Source organism: Falco punctatus (genome assembly GCF_963210335.1).
Source record: "Falco punctatus genome assembly, chromosome: 9".
Lineage (NCBI taxonomy): Eukaryota > Metazoa > Chordata > Aves > Falconiformes > Falconidae > Falco > Falco punctatus.
Window position 1 is genome coordinate 48769623 of NC_137589.1, and position 23103 is coordinate 48792725.

The 23103-nt window shown below is 48.3% G+C and overlaps 1 protein-coding gene across 20 annotated transcripts in view; it reads right to left on the bottom strand.

Annotated features, from left to right (window-relative positions):
* ZNF618 (zinc finger protein 618) overlaps window positions 1-21101 on the bottom strand; it is a 162363-nt gene extending 141262 nt beyond the window's left edge. For 4 of the 20 annotated variants that reach the window (XM_080402024.1, XM_080402018.1, XM_080402005.1 and 1 more), the window contains exon 1: window positions 20636-21098. In XM_080402024.1, the coding sequence (XP_080258150.1) occupies window positions 20636-20692 (57 nt within the window). In that variant the 5' untranslated portion in view covers window positions 20693-21098. Of the gene's footprint in view, window positions 1-20635 lie in introns of all 20 variants that reach the window. The other 16 variants (XM_080402008.1, XM_080402020.1, XM_080402019.1 and 13 more) reach the window with 10 other exon arrangements.
* Window positions 21102-23103: the final 2002 nt, after the last annotated feature.

The following is a 23103-nucleotide window of genomic DNA, read 5'->3' on the forward strand; positions in this document are numbered from 1 at the left end:
CCCCATCCTGCAGGCTCCGCTTGCTACCCACTCCTCCCCTCCACAGGATGACTAGCGGTGTCATTAACATCCGACAAACGAGGGCTAAGGGAGCTCACACTTCGAGTTATTCAGCAACGCTGCCGGCAAACTTCAGGAGACTACAACGTGCTGCTCGGCCTTCAGACTGCACTTGGAAAACACTCCTCATAAAAAGTGCATAGCTATTTTTAAAGGAAATCCTGGCTGCTTCTGAACAGGCATGCAGCAGGCAGCCGCAAAGGTACGTCAAGCCAACGAGTCAAGGGGTTGGAGCTGGGAGTCCGACACCATGTCATCGCACTGCTCCGGCAGCAGCGGCCAAGCAGGGAACGAGGCTGAAGCACCGGCCAAAGCCACGGTCCTGCCGATGGATGCCAAAAGACACAAGAGCGTAGCCAGAGGCATGGCAGGAGGATCTCCAGAGGACGCATCAGCTGTTCGCTGGAGGTCAGAAATCGCAAACGCAGCACAGCGCGGTGCTGATGGCTGCTACCACGCGGTGCTTGCCGCGCCGAGCAATGCACGAGACTGGGGGCAGTTAGTCTGGCACTTGGCTTTGTCGGAGTTGATGTGAACAGGTCAATTAGTGAAAGCTCACTGGAGTAAAAATTTTACTGAAAATTACATTATCCAGCCTTTAAAGGCTCCCAACAATCCTTTCACGGAAGAACTGGTGAAAAAAAAAAAAAAAGGATTACTCTCTAGAAATGGAAAGAACAGAATTTCTTATTTTTATGACTAAGATATCACTACAAATCCAGTAACTGGGGTGGATCAAAACCAGCAAGACCTCAAAATCCAAAAGTCTCTGAAGGACAGGACTGTTGGAAAATCTCTCACCAACAAAAGAGATGGAACAATTCATGGAGGGCACCTTAGGCAACATCTTGGACTCACCCACCGTGACTACTCCTACAGGCAGAAGGTCTACGCAACTACCTCTGCTCAGCCAGGACCTGAGCTCCAGGGATGCATCTTCTGGTTTGCTCTTGTACCAACCTAAGCCAGTGCGTAAATTATAACCATCACCTCCTGGCCACTCTTTCTGTTCTCAGAAAATAATGTGATGACTGGGCACCATCAGTTTGATAGCTGCAGGAGTCAGCCCTGGGTGGAGACAGCAAGCTATCCCCAGGATCACTGCAGGGCCAACAAGGAATTCAAGACCAGGTCTGCCAAAATTGCAAGTTTTCAGTACTCACAGGATGTATTTCCCATTTTCCTGCAGCGCAACCTAGGTCTAACAACCTACATGAGACACCGGAACTTGAGTTTGGGTACTTGCATGTCCTCTCACATCTGAACCCTAACCGCAAGGTCTTCTCTTCCTCCATCCACACAAGTTACCGATACTGAGTTTGCACCACGTGAACACACTCAAAGAAGCTGGGACCAGAGCAGGTTCTCCGCTGCAGGCACGCTCACAAGCAATATATTCACTTTACTCTCCAAAGTGGGCTGGGATTTGAAAACAGCAGCGGTGCCAGCACCAGCTCCAGCACAAGAAAAGCTTGGTGCCGAAATCACGTCTCATTATCAAACCATTCCCTCCACGAGGATCTCTTGCTTTCATCTCTTTGTCTGGGCTGGTGGCTCCAGGATTCTGTAGCATTCCTTTTCTTTTCCAGTACAACACACAACTTCCTTCACCACTGATTACATCTGCTGATTTACAAAAGCTTTTCCTCAAGATCTACATTACTTTTGCACAAATATCTCCCACATATTGGTTTTTGACTTTAATTTAACTTTTCTCCCCTTGAATCAAATTACCATTTTCCTCTGATCATAATTTGGTCGAATGAAATATAAATTTGAAGGATATCAGATTTAAGGAAAAGAGGAAAGCAGAGCAGAACCACAGATGTGGCGCGCTCCCGCCTTGCTTTATTTCCCATTCAGCCCAGAAGACACCCTGCTCTCATTAGCACTTAATGCAGGTGAAAATAAAGGGGTTTAATATTAAATCCGTGTGGGCACATGGAAAACATCCACTCCGGGACCTGTTGGAACTTGCCCAATATGAATGCCAAGCTCCTGCCCTATACGAGGAATTCTTTCACTCATAAGACTATAACTCCTTATCTGGGCTAATAACGTTCAATATGAAACCTCTCAAATCCTATTTGAAAACTTAAATATTCAAAATTTAGGACATTTCTCCACTCCATTAGAAACTTAACAGTGTAAAGGATACCATCCTGCTGCCGTCACAAAACGCACTAACTATTTATCTGCTGGTTACACCCGAGCGAATCCAGGGTGCTGCTGCCGCTCTCCCACCCCACCAGCTCATTTATGCCGAGGAAGGGTCTTGCTGCTCCATGCCTGCAACAAAAGGAAGGGTTGTGCAAGGGAACAGCAACCAGGAGGCCCGAGGGCCTCTCTGGGACAAGGACACGGAGCATGAGCTGTGCAGAGAGCAGCATCAACGCCGTGCACAGCTGGACACCTCATTGAAGCAGATGGAGTTGGCAACCCCAAGCTAAACAGACATAGGCAAGGCTGCGAGTCTGCAATGCTCTGCGTAAATGTTGTAATGTTTTAAGGGACGAGCCATAATCTACAAACAATAGATCTGGTCACATTCCCGACAAGGCGAATTCCACCCTCCAGTCAAGATGTGACACCAGGCATCCGGCACTCGCTGACATGGAAACTCAGTCTATTGGCGAGGCACTGCCCGTGCAACCACAGCACCCCAGGAATATAACCGAAGAGCCACACGCTGCAGCTGCTTGAAACATCACTAATTTCCTCCCAAATTTGTTGAAATTCAGATTATGGTGGCAGCTGGGTGAAAAGCAGGAATTCCAACCCTGGACACCATAAACGTCTTTGACCAGCTAGTGATGGGACATGTTGGTGGACCGAACAGGAGGTGTCCACCGCTGGGACAGCCTCCTCTACCACAGGCTGTGACAACTTATCTAGCATTATAACACATGGAATCCACCTTCATAAACACACAAACCAGAACAACACAGAATCTTCCGGCATTGCTAATCCTACTCAGGGTACGCAGGCGATGAGGAGCCCACAGACCCATCTGCCCCTGCATCAGCCACCAGAAGAATCATTGACTTTCCCAGCCTGTTAAACTCTACGCATTTTCCTAAATGAAACATTAACCAGTGTGATACCAAGATAGAAGATGGCTTTTAATTACATATACAAAGGAGTTCGTAACACTCCAGCTCCACTGCAAGGGCAGCGTGCTGAGAAAAGCAACTCTGATCAAAGCTAGAAAATCTAAGTCTAGTGAGCTAACCGAGTAAGTGCATAAATTGTCCCCAGGTTTTTATGCACAAGACCCATGAATTTCTAGCCAGAATTTGTAGCATTGCCTTCTTTTCCGATTTACATGCCTGTTGAACTTACGGGGAGGGGGATTTTTGAGGAGAAGCACACAGCAAACACCCATACACCAAAATACTCATTTTTACTAGTAACATCCGCTTCCAGATGACAAGCTTTGTGTTTCCGTGCAAAATACTTCTACGTACACACTCACACAACATTATACAAATATATGCATACACACACACGTATGTGTATATGTATGTACCTGACAGTCTTGAAGGCTGTAAGAAGAAGGTAATCCTTCACGACTGTCTGCAGCATGAGGTCACCTCTGCACTTAGCAGGTGAGTGCAACAAGAAGGCATTTTCGCTGTGTGACGAGAAGACTTCAAGCTTCTTGGCAAGCTGCACATACCTCTTTACTTTAAAAACAATAGCCGCACAAAATGAACGTGCCCAAGCATTTTGCAACTCCCTCTGCTGATCATGGAGCTCCCCAGCACGTGACGCAAACTGGGTCCTGGACGCAGGTATGCCTAGCACCTACCAGAGGCATAAAACACCTACAAGAGGCATTAAATAGCTCATTTCCAAATCTGCTATTCCCGTATCTCCTGCCTCCAATTGCTATCATCATCTTCAGTGGACAAGCTTCCTCTGCTAGCTTCTGTCTGCTCAGAATATATCTAAAGAACCCTTTGAAGTCAAAATATTCTTAGCAATTAGATCTTCTCTATTTCTTTTTGCCTTCCTAATTATCCTTTTAACTGCCTTCTGCTTATTTTAATAGATCTTCCTATCCTCCTCCTTACCAGACTGTTTATACTTTTTAAAAGCCTGCTGCTTACTGCTTCTAATACTGTTTACATCTTCACTTAGGCACCTCAGCTCAGTTGCTGCTTTTTGCCTGATTTCAGAGTTAACCAGGGGAAATTTCCTCTCTGATCTCTACAGCAGCCTGTAAATACCTCCCATTTTTTCTACAATATGTTTCCCTTGCATCTGTGAGAGGGAACAAAGTCTCCTCTAGACCACGAAGCACCCCGAGAAAAATCCATATTCCTATATATTGCTTTAAGTACACTCCTCTCCACTGCTTTGCCTGTCGCTTTTGCATTAGGAATATTAAGCAGATTATTAATGACTGCGTCCCATGTGTTCCCTAACTACCTTAATTCGTTATCATTTCCTGCCTGAAAAAGTAAACAAATAGCCTTTTGTGCTCAATGTTACAGGAGATTACCTATGAATTTCATTAGTTATATCTCTGCTGGGGGGGGGGGGGGAAACCAGTTGCAAGTACTTTGGCTTCAGAGAAGGGCTTACGCCGGGGTGTGTGCACATGTGCAATGGTCCGATGTTGGCAGAGGACGTTTTGGAGCATCCCTTAGGGTTTGGAAGTGAGAGTAATTTAGGGTCCATTCGGCAGGAGGGGGAGAGTATATTAAAGGGAGGCTCACTCAATATTTCCTCTGTTCCTTATAATCCTTCCCCAACCATCTGCTACTGGACACTGGGAAACAGGATACCAAAAGAGACAGACAGAAAGTGAGATCTTTTGTTTAGACCACAGAATAGCCATTCTTTATAACATAACAGCAATTCTCCCATCTAATGGCTAAGCTCTGCCAGAAAACTCTGAAACACATATTCCATAGATGCAGAGAATAAGAAACAGCATCAAGATATGCAGCGTCCACAGTTTCCCTTGGTAGTTTGTTCTAATAGCTAATCTCCCCTGCTGTTCAAAATTTCCACCTCCTACTCTTAAAAATATTTTTGCGTCTTCATTTTGTCATCTGAATGTTTGGATCCAGCTTCCAGGTATTGTTTCTTGCTATGCAGTTTGCTAAAATGAAGGGCTCTGGTACCTGCTCTTTTTTTTTTAAACTTCTTTTTTTTAAACCCATGGAGAATTGGCTCCATGAAGATAAAAATCAACAAGTTAGTGGGGTTTTTTTTCCTCCCCCAGACTTATTGTCAGGGAGAGCTCCCCAAAATACGGTGCACGTCCCCAGATGCTCAGGAACAAACAGCAATGAGTATTTCCTTTGACTCCTCAAACGGCTTCATTCCACTCACATGGCCTGTGTCTTCTCCAACTTTTCAAAATCTCTTAAAAAAATGAGAGAACTGAAAATGGGGATATTGCAGTAAAGCATAAGCAACAGAAGAAGACAGAATAGCTGTTCTCACACAGCCCTCTTGCTCTGCACACCAACAGTTTGCACTGCCCCATTCCCACAGGCCCAGCACCACCGCTGATGCTGCAGCAGCCATCCCTTTCTCACCCCAAAGCCTGGCCTGGTACCTCTGCTCCTCCTCTGGTCTCCCCATCCCAAAAGCACTCCCACCTCCGGATGCATGAATCCTATGATTCACCATATCAAATAAAGTTCATCCGATGGAGATTAACCAATAATATAAACCCCTTCGAACAGCTACACTCCCCCGTTTCCTCATTCCCACCAACCTTCTGGCCACCTGCAAGCACAACCATGAGCCCCCAGCACTGCGAAGCTAGACCCCAGGTACCACTGCCAATGCAGGTGGCCACCCAAGACCCCATTCACAACCTGTTTCACACCAGCTTGATGCTACCAGAAGGTGCACGACACCAAAAGAGCCATTTTGCCAGCTCAGCAAACAGCACATCCTCTAGCACTTCTGCTAAAGACCAAATTCTGTTTGATATTCCCATCACCTCCTCCCCTAGGTTTTGTGCACCGGTTTGCAGCCAGACTGATGTCAGGCTCCAACAGTACAACAGCAGCACTCGCCAATTTTTCTGGAATATTCTCACTATATCCAAGTCTTCCAGGAGAGAAAAAAAAAAAAAAAAATGGAAACCCAATAGGGAGACCTTGTGGGCATCCCCAGTGAACATCATCCGCACGTGCTGGCTGGAAAACCAGCTCAGCCTCTGCTCAACACCCACCCCAGCAACTGCTGGACCTGGAAGACTGTCGGCACATGGGCTGTAAGTGTATCACACCTCTTCCTTTCAAACAGGGAACAGCAATATTTATTAAACATGTCTAGTTTTTCTGCTTTATTATGCATTTTACCTCTCCTCAGTCGTGATAAGTCTACACAAACCATTATTAGAATTTCTTTTGTTCCTAATACAAATACTTTCTTACTGTTCCTTGCACTGACAGCCAGAGATTTTTTCCCTTGTGTTTTTAACTTCCTTTATCAATTTTCTGCACTTGATAACTTTAACTCAAGGATAACTGTCATCTCTTCCTTCTATTATTCCCCTCCCTTTTTTTTTTTTTTTTTTCCTTTTCTTCTTTTTTAATTCTCCCCAGCACAGCGCTGCCCGCGCAGGAGGATACCAGCAGGAGAGGAGGCAGGAGAGGGCAGCTCAGGGTCCTTGCACAAGGTGATTTTAAACCCAGACAATGGTTCTCATTTCATGGCAGAGACCATCCTTTCCTAAAAAGCACCTGTGAATGACATAGAGAACAGCGGATGATGAAAAAGTAAAACTCAAAGGCCAGATGATGCCCTTTTGTGAAATCCCACGAGGACCGGGCAGGTTCAGAGGGGCTGCAAGGTGTGAGCTGAGGGGGGCTTCCACCAAAGCAGGCAGAGCCCCTACAAGAAAGCCAGACGCCGCCAAAACCAAAATGAAAACAGATGTCAGTGTATACAGGCCAGTTGAAACTAAAGCCCAAGAAAAATAAAACAAGGGCAGGAGAACATTCAGTTTAAGTGAAGCATTTTTTATTGCCGCGGTCACAAATGTACTGTATCCCTGAAAAACTCTGTAAAAATACAGGTAGGAAACAAAAGACTCAAGGCATTACAGTCCACTCCAAATTACACAGGACTGATGGAGTTGTGTTGACAGAGAACCAAAGTGCAGCCCAACAAATTGGAGGTGATTTTAGGTCAGTAGGTAGCAGAGAACCTTCATGGACTGGAAGCCCATCTGAGAAAGGCAGAGTAAGAGCTACAGCATCGGTGAGCACAGAAGGATGCTTGAAACGTCAAGGAATACCAGAGAGGCTGCATATCTCTGCCAAGGCTGAAAACACAACTCCAGTGACAGGAGAATTCAATTAATCCCAGAGAGACTCGCAAATGAGAAAGTTCAGTGCAGACATGATGCTCTAGGTCCCCCCAGGAGCCCTCCCCGCACCCTGTCCCCAGCCAAGGCACATCGGGTTGTGCAGCTGTCCCAGTGCCCTGCTCCGCTCCCCGTGGACACCCAGCCTTGGCACAAGCAGGAGCAAACCCAGCGCTGCCAGGGATGGAGCCCCTCAACCCACCTCAGCCCTGCTGCTCCTCCAGCTTCTGGGGCTGGACCCATCTGAGGCCCCTCACCACGCAGCTAAACCCAAGTCTCCAGAACACAAAAAGCCACACAGGAAAGACTCATTACAATAACACTTAACTGAAGAACAGGGCACTTAAATGGGAAAATGTGCTGAAAGAGTGTTAATGGAGCAGCTAAAAGGGCTTGCAGGTGAGGAGCAGAACTTGGAGAAGATGGTTATCACCTACCAAAGGGGACTTGTTAAACAAATAAGCACAGTTTAACAGCAGAGTGAAAAAGGCCATTAGAAAGAAAAAGACATCCTCAGAAAGAAATCAAAATTACAAGAATGTAAACCCAAGGAAGCTAGGCTTAAGCCGTAAAAAGCCAATCCAGAAAAGGATTTTGAGACACAAGTCTGCCAGACTGTAGTATAAATCAAGCACTGAAGAAAAATAAAACCACGGGATAAAAATCCAACTTCTTTGCACCAGCGTTCACTTGTGACAGGGCTCAGCAATTCCCCTCCTGGAGTCTTCCTTCATCAGGAATGAGCTGAGCATCTGCCTCAAACTGCAGGGTCACCAGAAAAAGATGTGTATCAGCCTAGCAAAATTAACAGAAAAAAAACCCCAACAACCCAACCAACTACAGGGCCAGACAGTATCCGTCCAAAACTGAACAGCATTAAGCTATTAGAATTACCTAGCTGCCACAAAAACACCAGGATCCACCTCTGTACCTGAGAACCAGAAAGTAACACATGGGATCCTACTGTTTCAGAAGAGCTACAGAAAAGACCCAAAGAACTACGAACTGCAGAACTTCATTTTCCTAGCAGAAAAAAAATAGTATAAACAGTAATTAAAGCCATAAAACTAAAAATCAGGGTTCACACAGATAAAAGAACCACAAAAGGTATCAATACAGCTTCTGTAGACAGCCCCAACTCACCAAGCCCTGAGGACCATCGGCCAGAGCCAAGGTGCAAGCAGAAGAGGGTGTCACACACCCACACTCCCAAAATCCCGTAGCCAAGTTTCCTCTGCGAAGGCTCTTACAGCAAGTACACTCACAATACTTTCATATGCACAGGATGAACCAAGAAGTCATCTCATTGATTAACAACTGATTAAAAGATGGAAAATAAAGGGCAGAAATAGTTCGTTATCACAGTGGGGTCCCGCAGACATCTGCTCTGTGCACCAAGTTAAGATTTGGAGAAAGTAATACACCGGAGGAAAAATGACGGCATACACAAAATCAAGGTATCTAAATTAGACATTAGCATTCACAAAAGCAATCGAGGAGACACTGAGGGCACTTCTCCAGCAGCGCAAGCGCGTGTTCGATGGTAGCCAGCAAGGCAACAACTAATTATGAGTAAAGAAACAGAAAATATGCCAGTGCATAAAGCTGCATCCATAGCTCCGTGCATTGTTCTGGTGATCCCACCTTGAAAGCGACTGCAGAAATAAAATGGGAAGAAAGGCAGCAAGGGAGGGCAGCCAGGGCAATCCAGCGAGAGACATTCCTGTGGCGTGTACAGGGTGTCCACAAACAGCCCCAAGGAGCAGCACCCCAAGGATGGGCAGGGAGAAGGGGCACGCAGGACGGCGGGTCGCTGCCTCCCAAAGCACAAAGCTAAACCCCAAATATAAACCCAACAAGCAAGGCAAAGCAAATATTTTTTCACACTATTTGCCTAAATAAATTGCAGACGCTGCAATTATCCGAATCATTGCCTCGACGGTCCGCAACGCCAGGCTACTGAAAACCCACACCACGAGGCGCTGCAGCACGTCCTGGGGACAACATACGAGGAGCCTCCACATGGTGGGCACAGCACTGTGAAGCAGAGGTGAGAAATAAACAGCTGGATGCTATACCTGCCAGAGTGGCAAATAAAGCTATTATTAGTAAATTGTCTGTCCCATACCTGGAATTATACAGGACAGGGGGGATAAGACAGTTCTTGCCCTGCAGAGCTTGCCGTAAAGGCTGCAGGCTCGCAAGGAAACCCAGAAAAAGAGTCTGCAACACCGTTTTCTTTTCGGTTATGTGGTTGGTCACCACTCAACACGTGGTGACGGAGAACTGGGAATCCAAGCTGCTGACGGCTTGAGCACCTCATGTAAAAAGGTGTTTCCCATAAGGGAGAGGGCACAGAAGCATCCAGGGAGGGTAGGAGAAGCCAAGGACTCACCCCGAGACAGCACAGAGCTCGTGCAAAGGGACAGGCTGGGAGAAGTGGCTTAGAGCAAAATTTCCTCTGCCCTGGAATACAGAGATGGGGAAACACAGCAATGCAGAAAGTCAAAGGAAAATACTGGAAGATGGATTTGCAGAGGTGTCCAAGAGGGGAAAAATGGTTACCATCCAACATCTCGCCTTCCCCACGCAGAATTATTAATAGTTCTTACGCAGAAATTAGTAACGGAGCCAGCGTGTTTGCTGGGTCCTCAGCTTCGCTGGGGGATGCTCTTTGAGTCAGCCTTGGGCCACCTCTGAAAGCCCTGAACTATCTCCAGAAAGAAAAAGCAGCCCCAAATTCTTCAAATTTACAGCTCGCCGTGGCACCTACTCGGAAAAAATCTAACAAAAATAATTAGATCAAAAGTTTAAAAGTTATGACATCCAAAAAAAAAATGTTTCTGCAGTTTGCTTTTGAAAAATTTCCTACTGCTTTTTTGGGTTTGTGGGATCATTAAAATAGCTGAGCTGGGAACGTCATTTATTTCGTTGGTTTTGCTAAGAAAGTACCTTCTGGGATGGAACAGTGGGGATGTTTATGGGGGGAAAAAAGGCTTTTTGTGAATAAAATGGGTTCAACTATTGATATGCAAAACAGGCCAAATAATTATTTATGAAACAAACTATGACAACGTGATCAAACTTTAAATATTAGGGGGAAAAAAACCCAACACTTTGGCAGAAATGAAACTAAAATGTGTTATTCCTGGTGCCAGAATATTTCTAAATGAAAGCAAGTATTAAAGGAATATATTCCTTGTATTTGTTGCGCAAGGGCTCTCTTGCCATAGAGAGAGTTAAAGGTAGAGGAAGGTGTGTTTTGGAAACAACATTGGCCAAACACTTGAAAATACATAAATCCAGAGGACAGACAGATAATTTTTTTTTTTTGCTATTTTGGGGTGAGAGGAAGGAAGAGGCTTGAAAAATGTAAATATTCTAATGCCATTTTTCCTCCAGAATGATATTTTGCTCATGATGATATTCTCTTAACAAAATTAAATCCTCCTGTCCTGCAGAGTCGGAGGGATAGGCTGAAGCACAGGAATTAGGTACCAATTTACTGACTTCAGTCAAAGCTACTTGTGGGGAAATTCAACCACAAGCCTAAATCCCTGCAGGACTGGTCCCTAAGTGAATTCCTAAGCAGAACAAAAATTAAAGCACTGAAGATAGAAAAAAAAAAAACAACAAAAAACAAACCAAACCACACATCCTATGAGGAAAAGTCAAGATACAAATGGAAAATTCCTTCCTGGTTTCATGGATGCTAATTGCATACCTTATGCTAGGAGCTGAGTATCATGAATTTCTACATATATATTTAATTAGGTTAATTTGTAAAACGTAGACATATGTCTGCTTGGAGTAGACAGGAACATTTCATTTTATACATTTAAAATATCACATAATGAACTACAATCACAAACGCTGTTTATACTGGAGTAGGAAGGCCAAAGAACTCTCCAAGAAATGAGGGAAGCACAAACATGTACGCGTCAGGCAAACACTCACAACGTGACTGCCATCTCCTCCACGTTATCAGAAACCAAAAGCAAATGGAGCATTCAGCCAATCTACTTTTTAGCAACTAAACCAATTAAAGAGTACAGGTGTAAAAAATATAATAAAAAATTAAAGACATGCAAGGTTCCAGAAAAGGGCCTCTTATTTTTCTCGGTTTTGGGGTGTTTGCTCTCATTTATGAATGGCATCCCTGTTTCCACGGAGGATGCTCCAGTGGGCTCACGCCTACGTCCCTCTGACGCCTGTGAGCTGCTTCCACAAGCCAGAACTGCATCACTGCTGTCAGACCACACGCGAGGCAACCTGGACCTTGCAAACTTGCTTCCGGATATATTCATTCTCTCTCCACCTACTGCAATTTATTTGGATACATTTACATTTTTTATTTCTTGCGCAGCGTCCTCCCCAGCTCGTGGCAGAGCGGGTCCCCCTCCAAGGCTGTCTCGCTGGCAGCATCCTAACAAACCTGATTAAGGACAAACGCTAATTCGAACTGCTGTTATCACCAACCAGCCAAATTTATAGGCCTCTAAAATAAGACAGATAAGAAGGTAAAAATATCCCTCCCTCGGAGTTAGTATGTAGTATGCCTCAGCGGTATTACCCATAACCAGATAGCCGAAGCCACATGCCCCGAAGCAACCGAAGCATGACAGAGCCAAAACACACCCAGGAACAGTCCATCCTGGTGTTCAGTTATTAATTCCTTCGCTGGCAAAGTTCATCTCCAGCCCTGCCAGCCCACACCAGTCCCACCAGCTCCAGCTCACCACCAACCTGGCAACCCCAGGGTCACTGACTGGGTGTCCCACCCCGTCGCCCCGTGTTGCTGCCACCGCTGTCGTCCCAAGGATGCACCTGAGCGTCTCGAGATCCCTGTCGACAGCATCACCTGACTGCAAAGAGAAATCCTGCTGAATCCCAGGGGGATTTTCAGATGCCATCTGCTACCAGACCGATCCAAATCTAGCTGTGTCTCCCTTCACAGGTTTCAAAAATGCATAGAGAAATCCAAAAATGTATTTTGTTTCCAGCAGATAATTACCTTGTGCCCTTACAGCCTTCCCTTCCCCACCTTAAAAATTACCAATATGACAAATGCAGGTAAAGGCTCAGGATCTGCAGCCCATGGACTAAAGCACATCAGACCTCAAGTGACAAATTTACACCCAGAAAGCAGTAGCTGTTCTTGGGTTTCAAGCTAGGGACCTACTGCCACCTGCACGCTGTCCACCAGGATGCTCTCAGCTGTTTCCAAACTAGATCCAACACTCTGCAGGCTTAATACATGGACCTGTACAGATCTGCTGAAAGAGGGTTTCATTCATTCTCCCCCCATGTAGCCACGTCATTAGAACAGCAATAAAAACTCACCACCGTGCAGACAGCTCACCTCCAAGCGTGGACCCCAAGGGGTATGCAGCCCCCCGAGCCCTGGCCAGGGACCACGACCACGCTCTGCTCCCACTGGGGTCAACCCACGTCACGTCGGGTTTTCCTCCAGGTTCCCCTCCCGGCTCTCCCGCGCTGGCAGAGCTGTCAGCTTTGGTCACAGTTTTGAAAACTGAGGTTTAATACTTCTAAATACTTCTAAAAATAGGTCTAAAGCAATTAAATACTTGTACTAAAATTGTTCTCGGCATACTGGAAGCAGAACCTAAATGACGGGCCTTCAACACAAGCACACCCAACTTCTGAAAACTCACTCCTGCTGCTATTTCCAGGCAGGGAAGGATACCTACACCCACTCAAAGTAAAAAATTAACTTTCAAAATTGTTGCCTAAGCGTATCTAGTAAAATGAAATGATAACGAGTATTAAAACCTGAAGACCCTGGAGACACGGTGGTGCCGGGGAGTGACCACACGTGGCCACCGATGGACCGCTCTGACAAACACGGCCGTTTCCACTTCTATCAGCTGCGGAGATGTTGAACCATGCGTGATAACATCCCTGATTTCTAAACCAGTACCGAGGATACTGGTGGCTCAGTGAGCCCCATGTTCCCTGACCCAAGCGCTGCCAAGCGCCTTGCCGGCGTGGCCCCAACAGCCCAGGCAGCACCCCAGACTCGCCAGAGATCCACGCTCTCCATCGATGAGTCTCTCAGGCACATCCATATGCATAAATACATACACATATGTTGATCCCTCACATATAACGGCAGCCCCAGCAGCCCCCAGCCTCCCTGTCTCCCCACATCAGCCCATTACCAGCGCAGGCAGCATCTCCAGTCGCCACTTTTCCACTTCCAGCCTTGTTCTCCACGTTATGCCAGCCAAATATGGAGGTGAAACGGACAGAAGTGCTGCAAATTACAAGCAAGGAAGGCCTTGCCTATATAATTAGATCTTTGCAGGTACAGAGTACGCCAGGTACACCTTTCCACACCTTTCCAAGTGCACGCTGGAGAGTGCCTTGGCAATACAGGTGAGAGAAACAAAGGCAGAGGAGAAGGACTCCCAAGAAAAGCCATCCCAGCAGAGGAATTGGTACGGTGATGCCGGTCCCACCACCAAAAAGCATCACGCACAGCCATGTCACTGGCCCTTGGCATGGGGACAGCCCTGCCAGGCTGACCCAGAGCTCTGTAATTTCACCCCAAACCAGCCGCAGGGTCTCCAGCCCCCCCGGAGGCAGCACCACTCCATCAGCCCCAAGCTTCACCACCTGGCACGAGCCTGCAGCTCTGCCCTGAGCTCGTCCAAGAGTCACCTGGGCCCATCCACACCCACCGCGGCACAAACACGGGGGGCTACACTGGTACCAGCTCCCCAGGGGAGGCACAACGCGCCCTGTGCCCCCCCTACACCGCCTCCGCTCCCCAAGCTGCCTCACGCAGCAGCATCCCAGCCTGAGCAAAGGCTGCCAGCGTGCTGGCACAGGCACCCACAGACCAGGCGATGACCCTGAGCTAACTGCCATCCAACTGTCCAAAAAAAAAAAAAAAAAAGTAGGGCACAAAAACTCTTCTACATGGGTATTGAGGTGGCTTGAGGAAAGGTACACAGTCTCATCTGCTAACACCTCTTCTACACAACGTGCACCCTCTGTGCTGTGTCCTTCCCCAAATTCACCTCCCTGGACAAGAAACCTCTTCACAGTTGCACTTTGAAAGAGTACGGAGGAGGATTTTTTCTACTTAACCTCTCTTTTCTGCTACATCTTGCATTGCTCACTTTGGGAGCAACAAACACTCAAATAAATCAAACCCAAGCAACTCCGAAAAGCCATCATGCAGCTTGCCCAGCACCTCCACGTGCAATTTACACACTCAGTAGCTTTGGTGTACAAAACCCACATTACAGGAGACCACCCGTGTCCACCGCTTTAGCCAGCAAAGCCCTTTCTGTGTGGGAAGAGCCCCGACTGCTGACCCCAGCCCCAAAGGAAGACCAGCAGTCACGCTCAACTTCACCTGCCACCAAAGTCCTGCCAACAGCAATGAGAGCACTCAGCAGAGGACAGCAAATAAGGCCCTGGCCGATGGGGACATAGATTCAAGGTCTAAAATACCCAACGTCAACCAAAGGAAATCAACCCTGTCTTTGCAAACACCGTGTCCAAGGGTTGAAGCATGGCAGCTTTGATGTCTCCAGCAGGCACATGGCTTGGGAAGGGACCTGCTCCACTGAAAGAGCATCTCCGCCAGCCTCTCCCTTCCTCCAAAGACATAAGCGCGTGGCAATTTCTACATCCCATGACCCACCTGAATATGCAGCATCTGCTTGTGCAGCCCCCTAGGACCAGGCGGGGACAGGAGGCACCAGACCCTGCTCCATCCAGAGCCGACCGTGCCACTGCACGTTGCCGAGGCCACCCAGCAACTCATCCTGCTACTTACTATTTACAAGTATCAGATTTTGCATCCTCTTAGGTTCCCAAGTGAAAAGCTCTCTCTCCATATATATTACATGTGTTGTGGATTACATATTTGTTATATACATTACAGATATTAATTTCTTTCCACTCTCTTTCTCAGCCACAAGCTTTACTCCGCTCCCAGTGCCGCCAGAGCTAACCAAGATAACTGGGAGCCGCGTGCCATGCCTCTCCCACGCCAGGCACGCAGTCAACCCCTTCAACGTACACCACATGCCGCTGCCTTCCCGGGTCCCTCTTCCCACTGCCGCAGCTCAAAATTTCAGCTCTCACACAACCACCAACAAGGCAGAGCTGCTGTGACGAGTCGCACCAGAGCCATGTGCCACTGATGAAAGACACATCGCAAATGGTTATTTTTCATATACTATCCATGGTAAACAGCAGCATTCATTTCTATTCCCTTGCTCCAGACAAATCAATGATTGTTAATGCAAAGTCAACACGTCCAGATGTAGTTTGCATACTAGTTAACCACTAAATTGGCATCACACAGTACAAAATAATCAAGAGACATTCAAGGAACCAAACAAAAGCAGAAAGGAGGCAGATGAGTAGCAATTAATCCATAAAGAAACCTTTAAAAATTAGAAACTTCTTCCCCAGAAAACACGGTATAGCCAAAGTGAAGCCGCAAATGCAAAATTCTAAATATACATAACTCTAGATGCTCATAAACTTAAAAATGACAAGAAATAATTACCTCCTGGTGCCATGGACTCCTGTCCCTTCCCAAACAGCAACCGCAACCTCCAGCTGCGCTCGCAACCCCTGCCCAGGCACCTCTTCCCCCTGCCCTCCCCCTCCAGCCTCCACTTGGCACATTATGCACAAATAGGGCCTAATCCTGCCAAACAGCACCTCAGACAAAATTTACATCCGTGGGCTGCTCCCCACGGCTGCGGGACTAACCCTGTCCGTTTTCCAGCCCGCAGCGTGATCAGCTCGTGCATAATCGCCCAGGTGGCTCTGAGCGCAAACTGGAGCAACCCACAGCGCCCTGCGCAGCACCAGCAGCTCCGCACGCCCTTCTGCACGTGCAACGCGCTTTGTGCACATGTGTGATCCCACCGACGCTGCCGGGCAGGGCGACCACGCGCTGCCCTATGTGGGTAACGGGGTAACGCCTGCTCCACACCGGTCCCAAAATCCCACCGATGCCCATGACGCTCAAAGATGAGACCACTGGTGGCTTGACTTGCAACTCCGGGCACCACGGAAGGTGTGACTGCCCACACCGCTCACCCACCCGGAGCCAGCGTGGCCCCCGGGGGGCTGTGCTGTGAGGAGCTGTGCCGTGGGGAGCCACCAGGACCAGCACCAGGCACTGAGCCCCACCACATCACAGTGGGGAAGGTCTGAATCCTTCAACAAGCTCAGCATCCAAAGTGGGCACAAATCCGTATCACCATGAGCCTTACAGCAGGTTTCAAACCCCACCCCCATAAAATAAAAAAAAAAAAAAAAAAATTAATCTAATGTTTAGAACACCAATTTCACTACCGCACTTGCATAATTGCAAACTTGACTGTGCATCACCAGGGCCATGTGACCGCACCCGTGAACTGAACTATTCACGGCATTGCATTATGGCAGTGATATATATTTAAATTATTCCAGAGTTATGCGAATAGCATCGTAAGGTTTTATATGGTGCTTGTGTAAATATTATCTACTACTTTAATAATATTATGTCTATTTTCATCCAGGGATGAAAACAGACATATTTTCATCCTCACTGAGGATGAGGTACTCGAAATTTTTCTTTTTTTAAAAATACATTTCAGTTATGTCACAAGAAATCTGTTGGTATTGCTCTGCTGGGCTCCCTTCCTCCCCCTCCCCCTTCCAGGCTGCCAAACAGCAATTTTTAAAATGATAAATATTGATCAACTTTCCAGAGGAAGGAAAAAAAAAATAAAAAATAAAAAATCCTCCTGAAAGCAGACCGCAATGAAAAATTACAAAAAATTTTTCAAGCAGGAGGAGGTTTCTGCTGGAAGGACACCAGCACACAGAAAGGTTAGATTCAGAAATCCATTATAACCTCAAGCGTAGCTTTTCATCACCGGCGGAACGTATAATGGAAGCCGTTGTTTAAAAGAAACTGATATACACAGAGTTAAAAGATTGTAAAGGTTGCGGTACGCGGTACGCGCACACCTACGGTATGACAGCATCCCCACAAGTTGCAGCCCAGTACTATGGCATTGCATTTTCCTCTCTGCAGAGGAGATGTGCAACACACAAACCCGTTTCAAATGCCGACAGAAAATCCACTTATTCCCACAACAGCTGAAAAGAGGTTAAAAAAAAGATATATAACTAGGTGCCTTTCAAGTTGCAATTCCTCTGTTTCAGGATAGCGTGATAAACTTTAAAGATATAACTGTAAAAATGTTGTCATCGTGACCCAAAATGGAATATATGCCATTATTCGTAATTAAAATGCAGCACCCACCAATGTTAAACCCCCACCCCAAATCCCAAAGCACAGACTCAGCGCTGCTCCCCAGATCCCGAGGTGAGGGTGTGGGGCTGGGCAGAGAAAAAACAGCATCAAAAGATCTCCTTTTGGAAAAAAATGAATGGAACCTTAAAAAAAAAAAAATTGCAGCTAAACAGTTTCTTTGGGTATAATCACAGAGTAAGTGAAAGTTATGGGGTGCAGCTCAAGGCAGGGAATTCTTGGAGTCTAAGAATATGGAAAAGCCACCACGTTAAAGCTTCCTGGATGAAACCATGAATAAAATATTCTCCGGGATTGTTTAATCCAATTTAGAGCATTGTGTATAATTTTTACCCATATGTGCCACCCCGCTCTAGCTGCACCACTGCTGCTCTGTCCCCCGGGGATTTGCTTCATTATTTGCTAAAAAAGAGATTCAGGAAGAGGGTGGGTCCTTTTTGGGGAGGGGGGGGAAATAAATGCAAAAATAAAAAATACGAAGTTGACATTTCGGAGGATTTTTTCCTCCACCAAGAGTTGTCCTGCTTTGCAAATTTTTTCCATCGACCCCCCCCCCCCCCCCCGAACAACCCAAAATGTGAAACAAATAAAGGGGAAGACAGCAAAAAATAGCCCAAATTCACCAGCCCCTCCTGCCTAATTGCCAGCAAATATCAAGTGACAGTGAAATAAAAATTAAAATAGGGAAAGGAAAAAAAAAAAAAGAAAGAAAAAAAACTTTTCAGGGGGTTTGAGATTCCGATTTAAAAATTCATTCTGGATTGAAATTTTTTTTAAAATTTTTTTTTAAAGCGCTTGGATTTCACCATTTGCGGCTGGGTGCCCAGCAGCACCAGAAAACTCACTTCTGAGTTCAAAATTTAAAAATGCCTTTTTTTTTAAAAAAAAAAAAAAAAAAAAAAAAAAAAAACCTGCTGCAGCTGTGGAGCCAGCCATCTTGCTATTTTGTCCCCATTTTAGAGAGACTGTGTCAAGGTTGGTAAAACTCAATGTTGACCTAATCTTTCCCTTCCTCTCCCTCCCCCATTTTGGGTGGAAAGGCCACGCATCCCTCCTATATTGCTTTTTTCTTGAAACAATGCATGTTTCAGTGCTCTTTTGTTATTTATTTTTTTAAAAGATCAATACCAAGCCCCCAGTATTCAAGGGCAACCCTACAATAATAAACCAGTGTGTGCACAGTCCAGAACTCCCAGGCACCCCGTAACAGCAAAATAATAGGCATGTCACAGCATATTTAAAAAAAAAAAAATTTAAAAAATTAGGAAAAATAAGATTTTCAATTCCAACTCCAGGAAGGCTTTCGAGCAAGAGTCAAGGAGAAAAAGGATTTTGAAATTGTGAAAAAGATCATGGCTGAGCCCTTTAAAGGCACTTTAGGTTTACTGGTTACCAAAAAAAAAAAAAAAAATCAAAATCACTAAATTTGCAATTATTTTTCCCAATATTTTTAATTATGCATATTCATAATATCATGGCGGACCTTATAATAAACCTGTGTAAATACTAGATTTACATGATACACAGTAGCTGGAGTTGCTACAGCCTGTGTGTGTTTAAAAAAAGAAGGAGAAGAAAAAAAAAAAAAAACTAACAGCCCTACTATGGAAATTTTTCTCTTTACAAAAGAAGTAGGAAATTAAATGCTGGAAACTATGTTTTAACTATGCCAGGAGAAACCATCAGAAAAGCCAAGAAATTCAAAAATAAAACTGACATTCGACTGAATTTTGCTTGTCCTCGTGTTTTCCTGGACCGTGTTTAGAACCTCATTGTTTAAGAGCAGTTTTGCATGAAATCCAAAAATCACCAAAAAAAAAAAAAAAATTTGGGTGTGTCCACAGCAAATTTTCTTGCGCTCTAATTTTTCCTGCAAAACTCCTCATTGGAAACAAATAACTTTAAGCACTGCAGCATTAATAAAAAAAAATCAGTTTTGGCACGGCGTGCTGCACAAGTTCAAAATTACAATGAAGTACAATTCCTAATTGCTCCGGAACAGCAATTCTCCCACTTTCCCCAACTAATCACTTATTGCGGCTCATCCCGCGGTGCCCACCTCAAACTTGCGTTACTTTCATCCCCCAGCACTCGGCGGCTCCCAGGCTCCTGCTCCTCCAGAAAAAGGGGGGGCGGGGGGGGGGGGGGGGGGAACCTGAATTCATTCAAATTCCAGCTTAATTTTCATTTACATATCAGCCAGGATTTGCCTCCACAGGGATAAAAATGAGATTTAAGGGGCGAGCCGGGCGCGCCCGAGGGGGGGGGGGGGGGACGGGGACGGGGACGGCACCCGGCCCGGCCCGCCCCAACTTTGTGGAAAAATAAGAAATAGCAGAATATTTCCTCTTTTTTTTTTTTTCCCCTCAATTTTAATTTTTTTTTATTTACGAAATAGTCTCCTCTAGGTGGCGTCGTTTTAATGGAAAAAAAAAAAAAAAAAAAAAAAAAACACCCTACCGTTCGGGAGGAAAATTAAGAGAAGGGAAGAGGAAAAAAAATTAAGGGGAAAAAAAAAAAAAAAAAGGGAAAAGCCCCGAGGAGGGGCGCGGGCGGGAGGCAGCGCGGCGGGCCCAGCGCGGCCGGGCCGGGGGCAGCGGGCGGGCCGGGGTGCGGGCGCCGGGCCGGGCCGGGCCGCGGGCGGCAGCTCGTCCCCGCCGACATGGCTGCTGGGCGCCGCTTTGTTTTCCGCCCCGGTGCGCGGCGGGCGGCGGGGCCGGAGCGGGCCGCGGCGGGCCGGGCCGGGGGGGGTGGGGGGGGAAGAGCCGCGTCCCGGCGGCGCCCCCCGCGCACTGCGCCAAAGCGCCGCCGGCGGGGCTCCGCGACGGGGCGGCTGCGGCTGCCGCCCTCCCTCCTGCGTCCCCGCTCCCTCCGCCTCCCCCCGGGGGACACGCCGCCCGGCCGCCGCGTACCTGCGCTCCCGTCGCCGCCGCCGCCGCCGCCGGAGCGGAGCCGTCCGGCTGGTTCATGAGGCTGGGGCAGGAGGCAGGCGAGCCCCGCGCCGCCGGGGCCTGCGATCCGCCGCGCACAATGCCGGCGCCGCCGCCGCCGCCGCTGCCTCCTTTCCGCCCTCCCAGGAGCGGCGAGTGGGGGCGATGCCCCCGCTGCGCGGGTGGGCGGCTCGCCGGGCTGCTGCAGCCCCCCTTTCCCCCGGGGGCATGGGCCGGGGCGGCCGCCGCGGGCACGGGCGCTGCCGCTAGCGGCGCGGCGCGCAGGGCTGGGCGGGCGCCTCCCGCTGCCGAGCCCGCGCCGCCGCCGCCGCCATCACGAGCCGCTCTGGGGGCAGCTCCAGCCGCAGCGCGCTCGCAGCCAGCGGCGGCGGGAGAAAGGGGCTGAGTCTGGCCCAGCGCGGGAGCCGCGCCGGCCCCGCTGCCCTCCGCCCCCGCCCGGCCCGGCCCGGCCCGGCCCCGCGCCGGCCACCGCCGGCCGCGGGGCCGCTGCTCCGCGCCGTGGGGCCGCCGCGCCCCCCGTGGGGTGGCCCTGCGCGGGCGGCGCGGAGCCGGGGGGGGGTGTGTGTGCGCCCCCCGCCTGCCCCCCGCGGTGTGTGTGTGGTCGCGTTCCCCCGAGTGCCCCCAGCCCCGCGCTGGGGGGCGGCCGGCACCGGGCACCGGTAGAAGGGCCTGGCCGCGTCGCCGCTGCCCGTCGCCCCGCAGCTGCCGGTGTTGGGGTCCCGAGTGCGCCGCCCCCCCCCCCCCCCCCCCCCCCCCCCCGTGTCTGGGGCCGTTTCAGCACCGTGCAAAACGCGGGGGACCCCCACACCGACCCCCTCCGCAAAGGGCTGCGCCTCGGCCGCCCCGCTCACTGCCGCCCGGCAAACTTTTTCCTTCCAAAAAGAATTAAAAAAAAAAAAAAAGTCAAAAAGCAGCACTTTTCTTCCCCTGGAAAACACACGGCGTTAACTATAAACATAATTACATCTCGTGCGTACCTGGTGCTCCTCTCCCTTGTGAAGCGCTGCCAAAAGTAGTTATTAATAAAATCATCTGAACTCGTGGATTTCCCTGCCCCGGCCCATGAAAATCCTCTTTCCCAAGAGCTCCACGAAGGTAAAAATTCGCCCAGAGTCAGTCAAGTGCTGATTTTGTTCTCCTTGCCCAGACTAAAGATAGCTTCAAAGATAGCACAAATTTATTTTTCTCTATATCTTTCATGCAGATTTCATTGCAAAATGCTGTACAGCCAGATAACGTAATTACGGAGCTAAATAAAAACAAAGGGGCAGGGGAATCGCTGGAGATGCTGGGCAAGGGAAGACATTTTCCCAATGGGCTTGGGAGGGACATGGGATGTCAGGAGGCAAAAACCACCCCGGAGGCTTTTCTCCCACCCAGTGTCGGCGTCGAGGAGGAATCCCTGTGGAGCAGCCTAAAGCAAAGCAGAGTGGTTAACAAACCGTACGGGTTGAGGAAGGGTTTTGGAGAAAAAAAAAAAAAACAACATTATTTTGACATGGAGTTTGCAGGTTGAGGAGGTGCGTGGAGATCTCAGCAGCCCTCGGGAAGCCTGCTGCCTGCCCTCCGTCCTCAGGGAAGAGCTCACCATGCCGTGTGCCGCGCTGTCTTGGGACCCGTCTCGAGCATCACGGCGTGCTTCTAAGCGTCTTCATCCATCGCAGCTCATGGTGGCTTGGCCAACCCTTCGTCACCTCCGCTGCTGGGAAGTGAAACCGGGACTGGCTTCCAGCCTAACCCGACTTTGGTCCCGGTCGGAATGCCCGTACTGTGGGAGAGCCTCCTGCCATCCCACATCCACATTCGTGTGGGCAAACATCCCTCTGCCCTCCTCTGGGGTCTTCAGATTTGAGCTCTCCAAGCTTCCTCAGCCCAAACCTCCCATTTCTCCTGACCATGGGCCCAGAATGGATGCAAGAATCAAGCAGCCGCCGAGAAACTGCCAAGGAACCCCAACCTGGGGCTTCTTTTCCACATGTATTTTGAAACCAGCCCTGCCGTCTACTCTGGCTGTGCGGCTGCCAGAGCTGTTGTGCTGGGTGGTGGGCTGGGCGTCCTGGGGAGAAACTCACCAGTTTGCAGTCAGACCCACCTCCTGGGGCATTTGGCTGCTGGTGAGTCTCCGCTTTGGGAAACCAGCCCTCCAAAACCAGCGTGTGTTTCTGCTGAACGGGTTTCATGCCGTTGATGCAGAACAAATTCCATCGTGTGGTGGTCCCTCCTGCCTGAAGGACAGCCAGCTCTCCTCGTCAGGGCAAGGTGTAATGCCACATTTCTACAAGTCATTTGGGGTTAGGACATCTCTGTTGATTAGGTCTAAGGAATTCCAAGGATGTTTTCATCCTGGCAGGACGAGGTCTCTGTCTCATCACTCAAGTGAAGCCCCTCCTGATGAGGTGGCCTTTTCTTGAGTGCGTTAGGCACAGTTT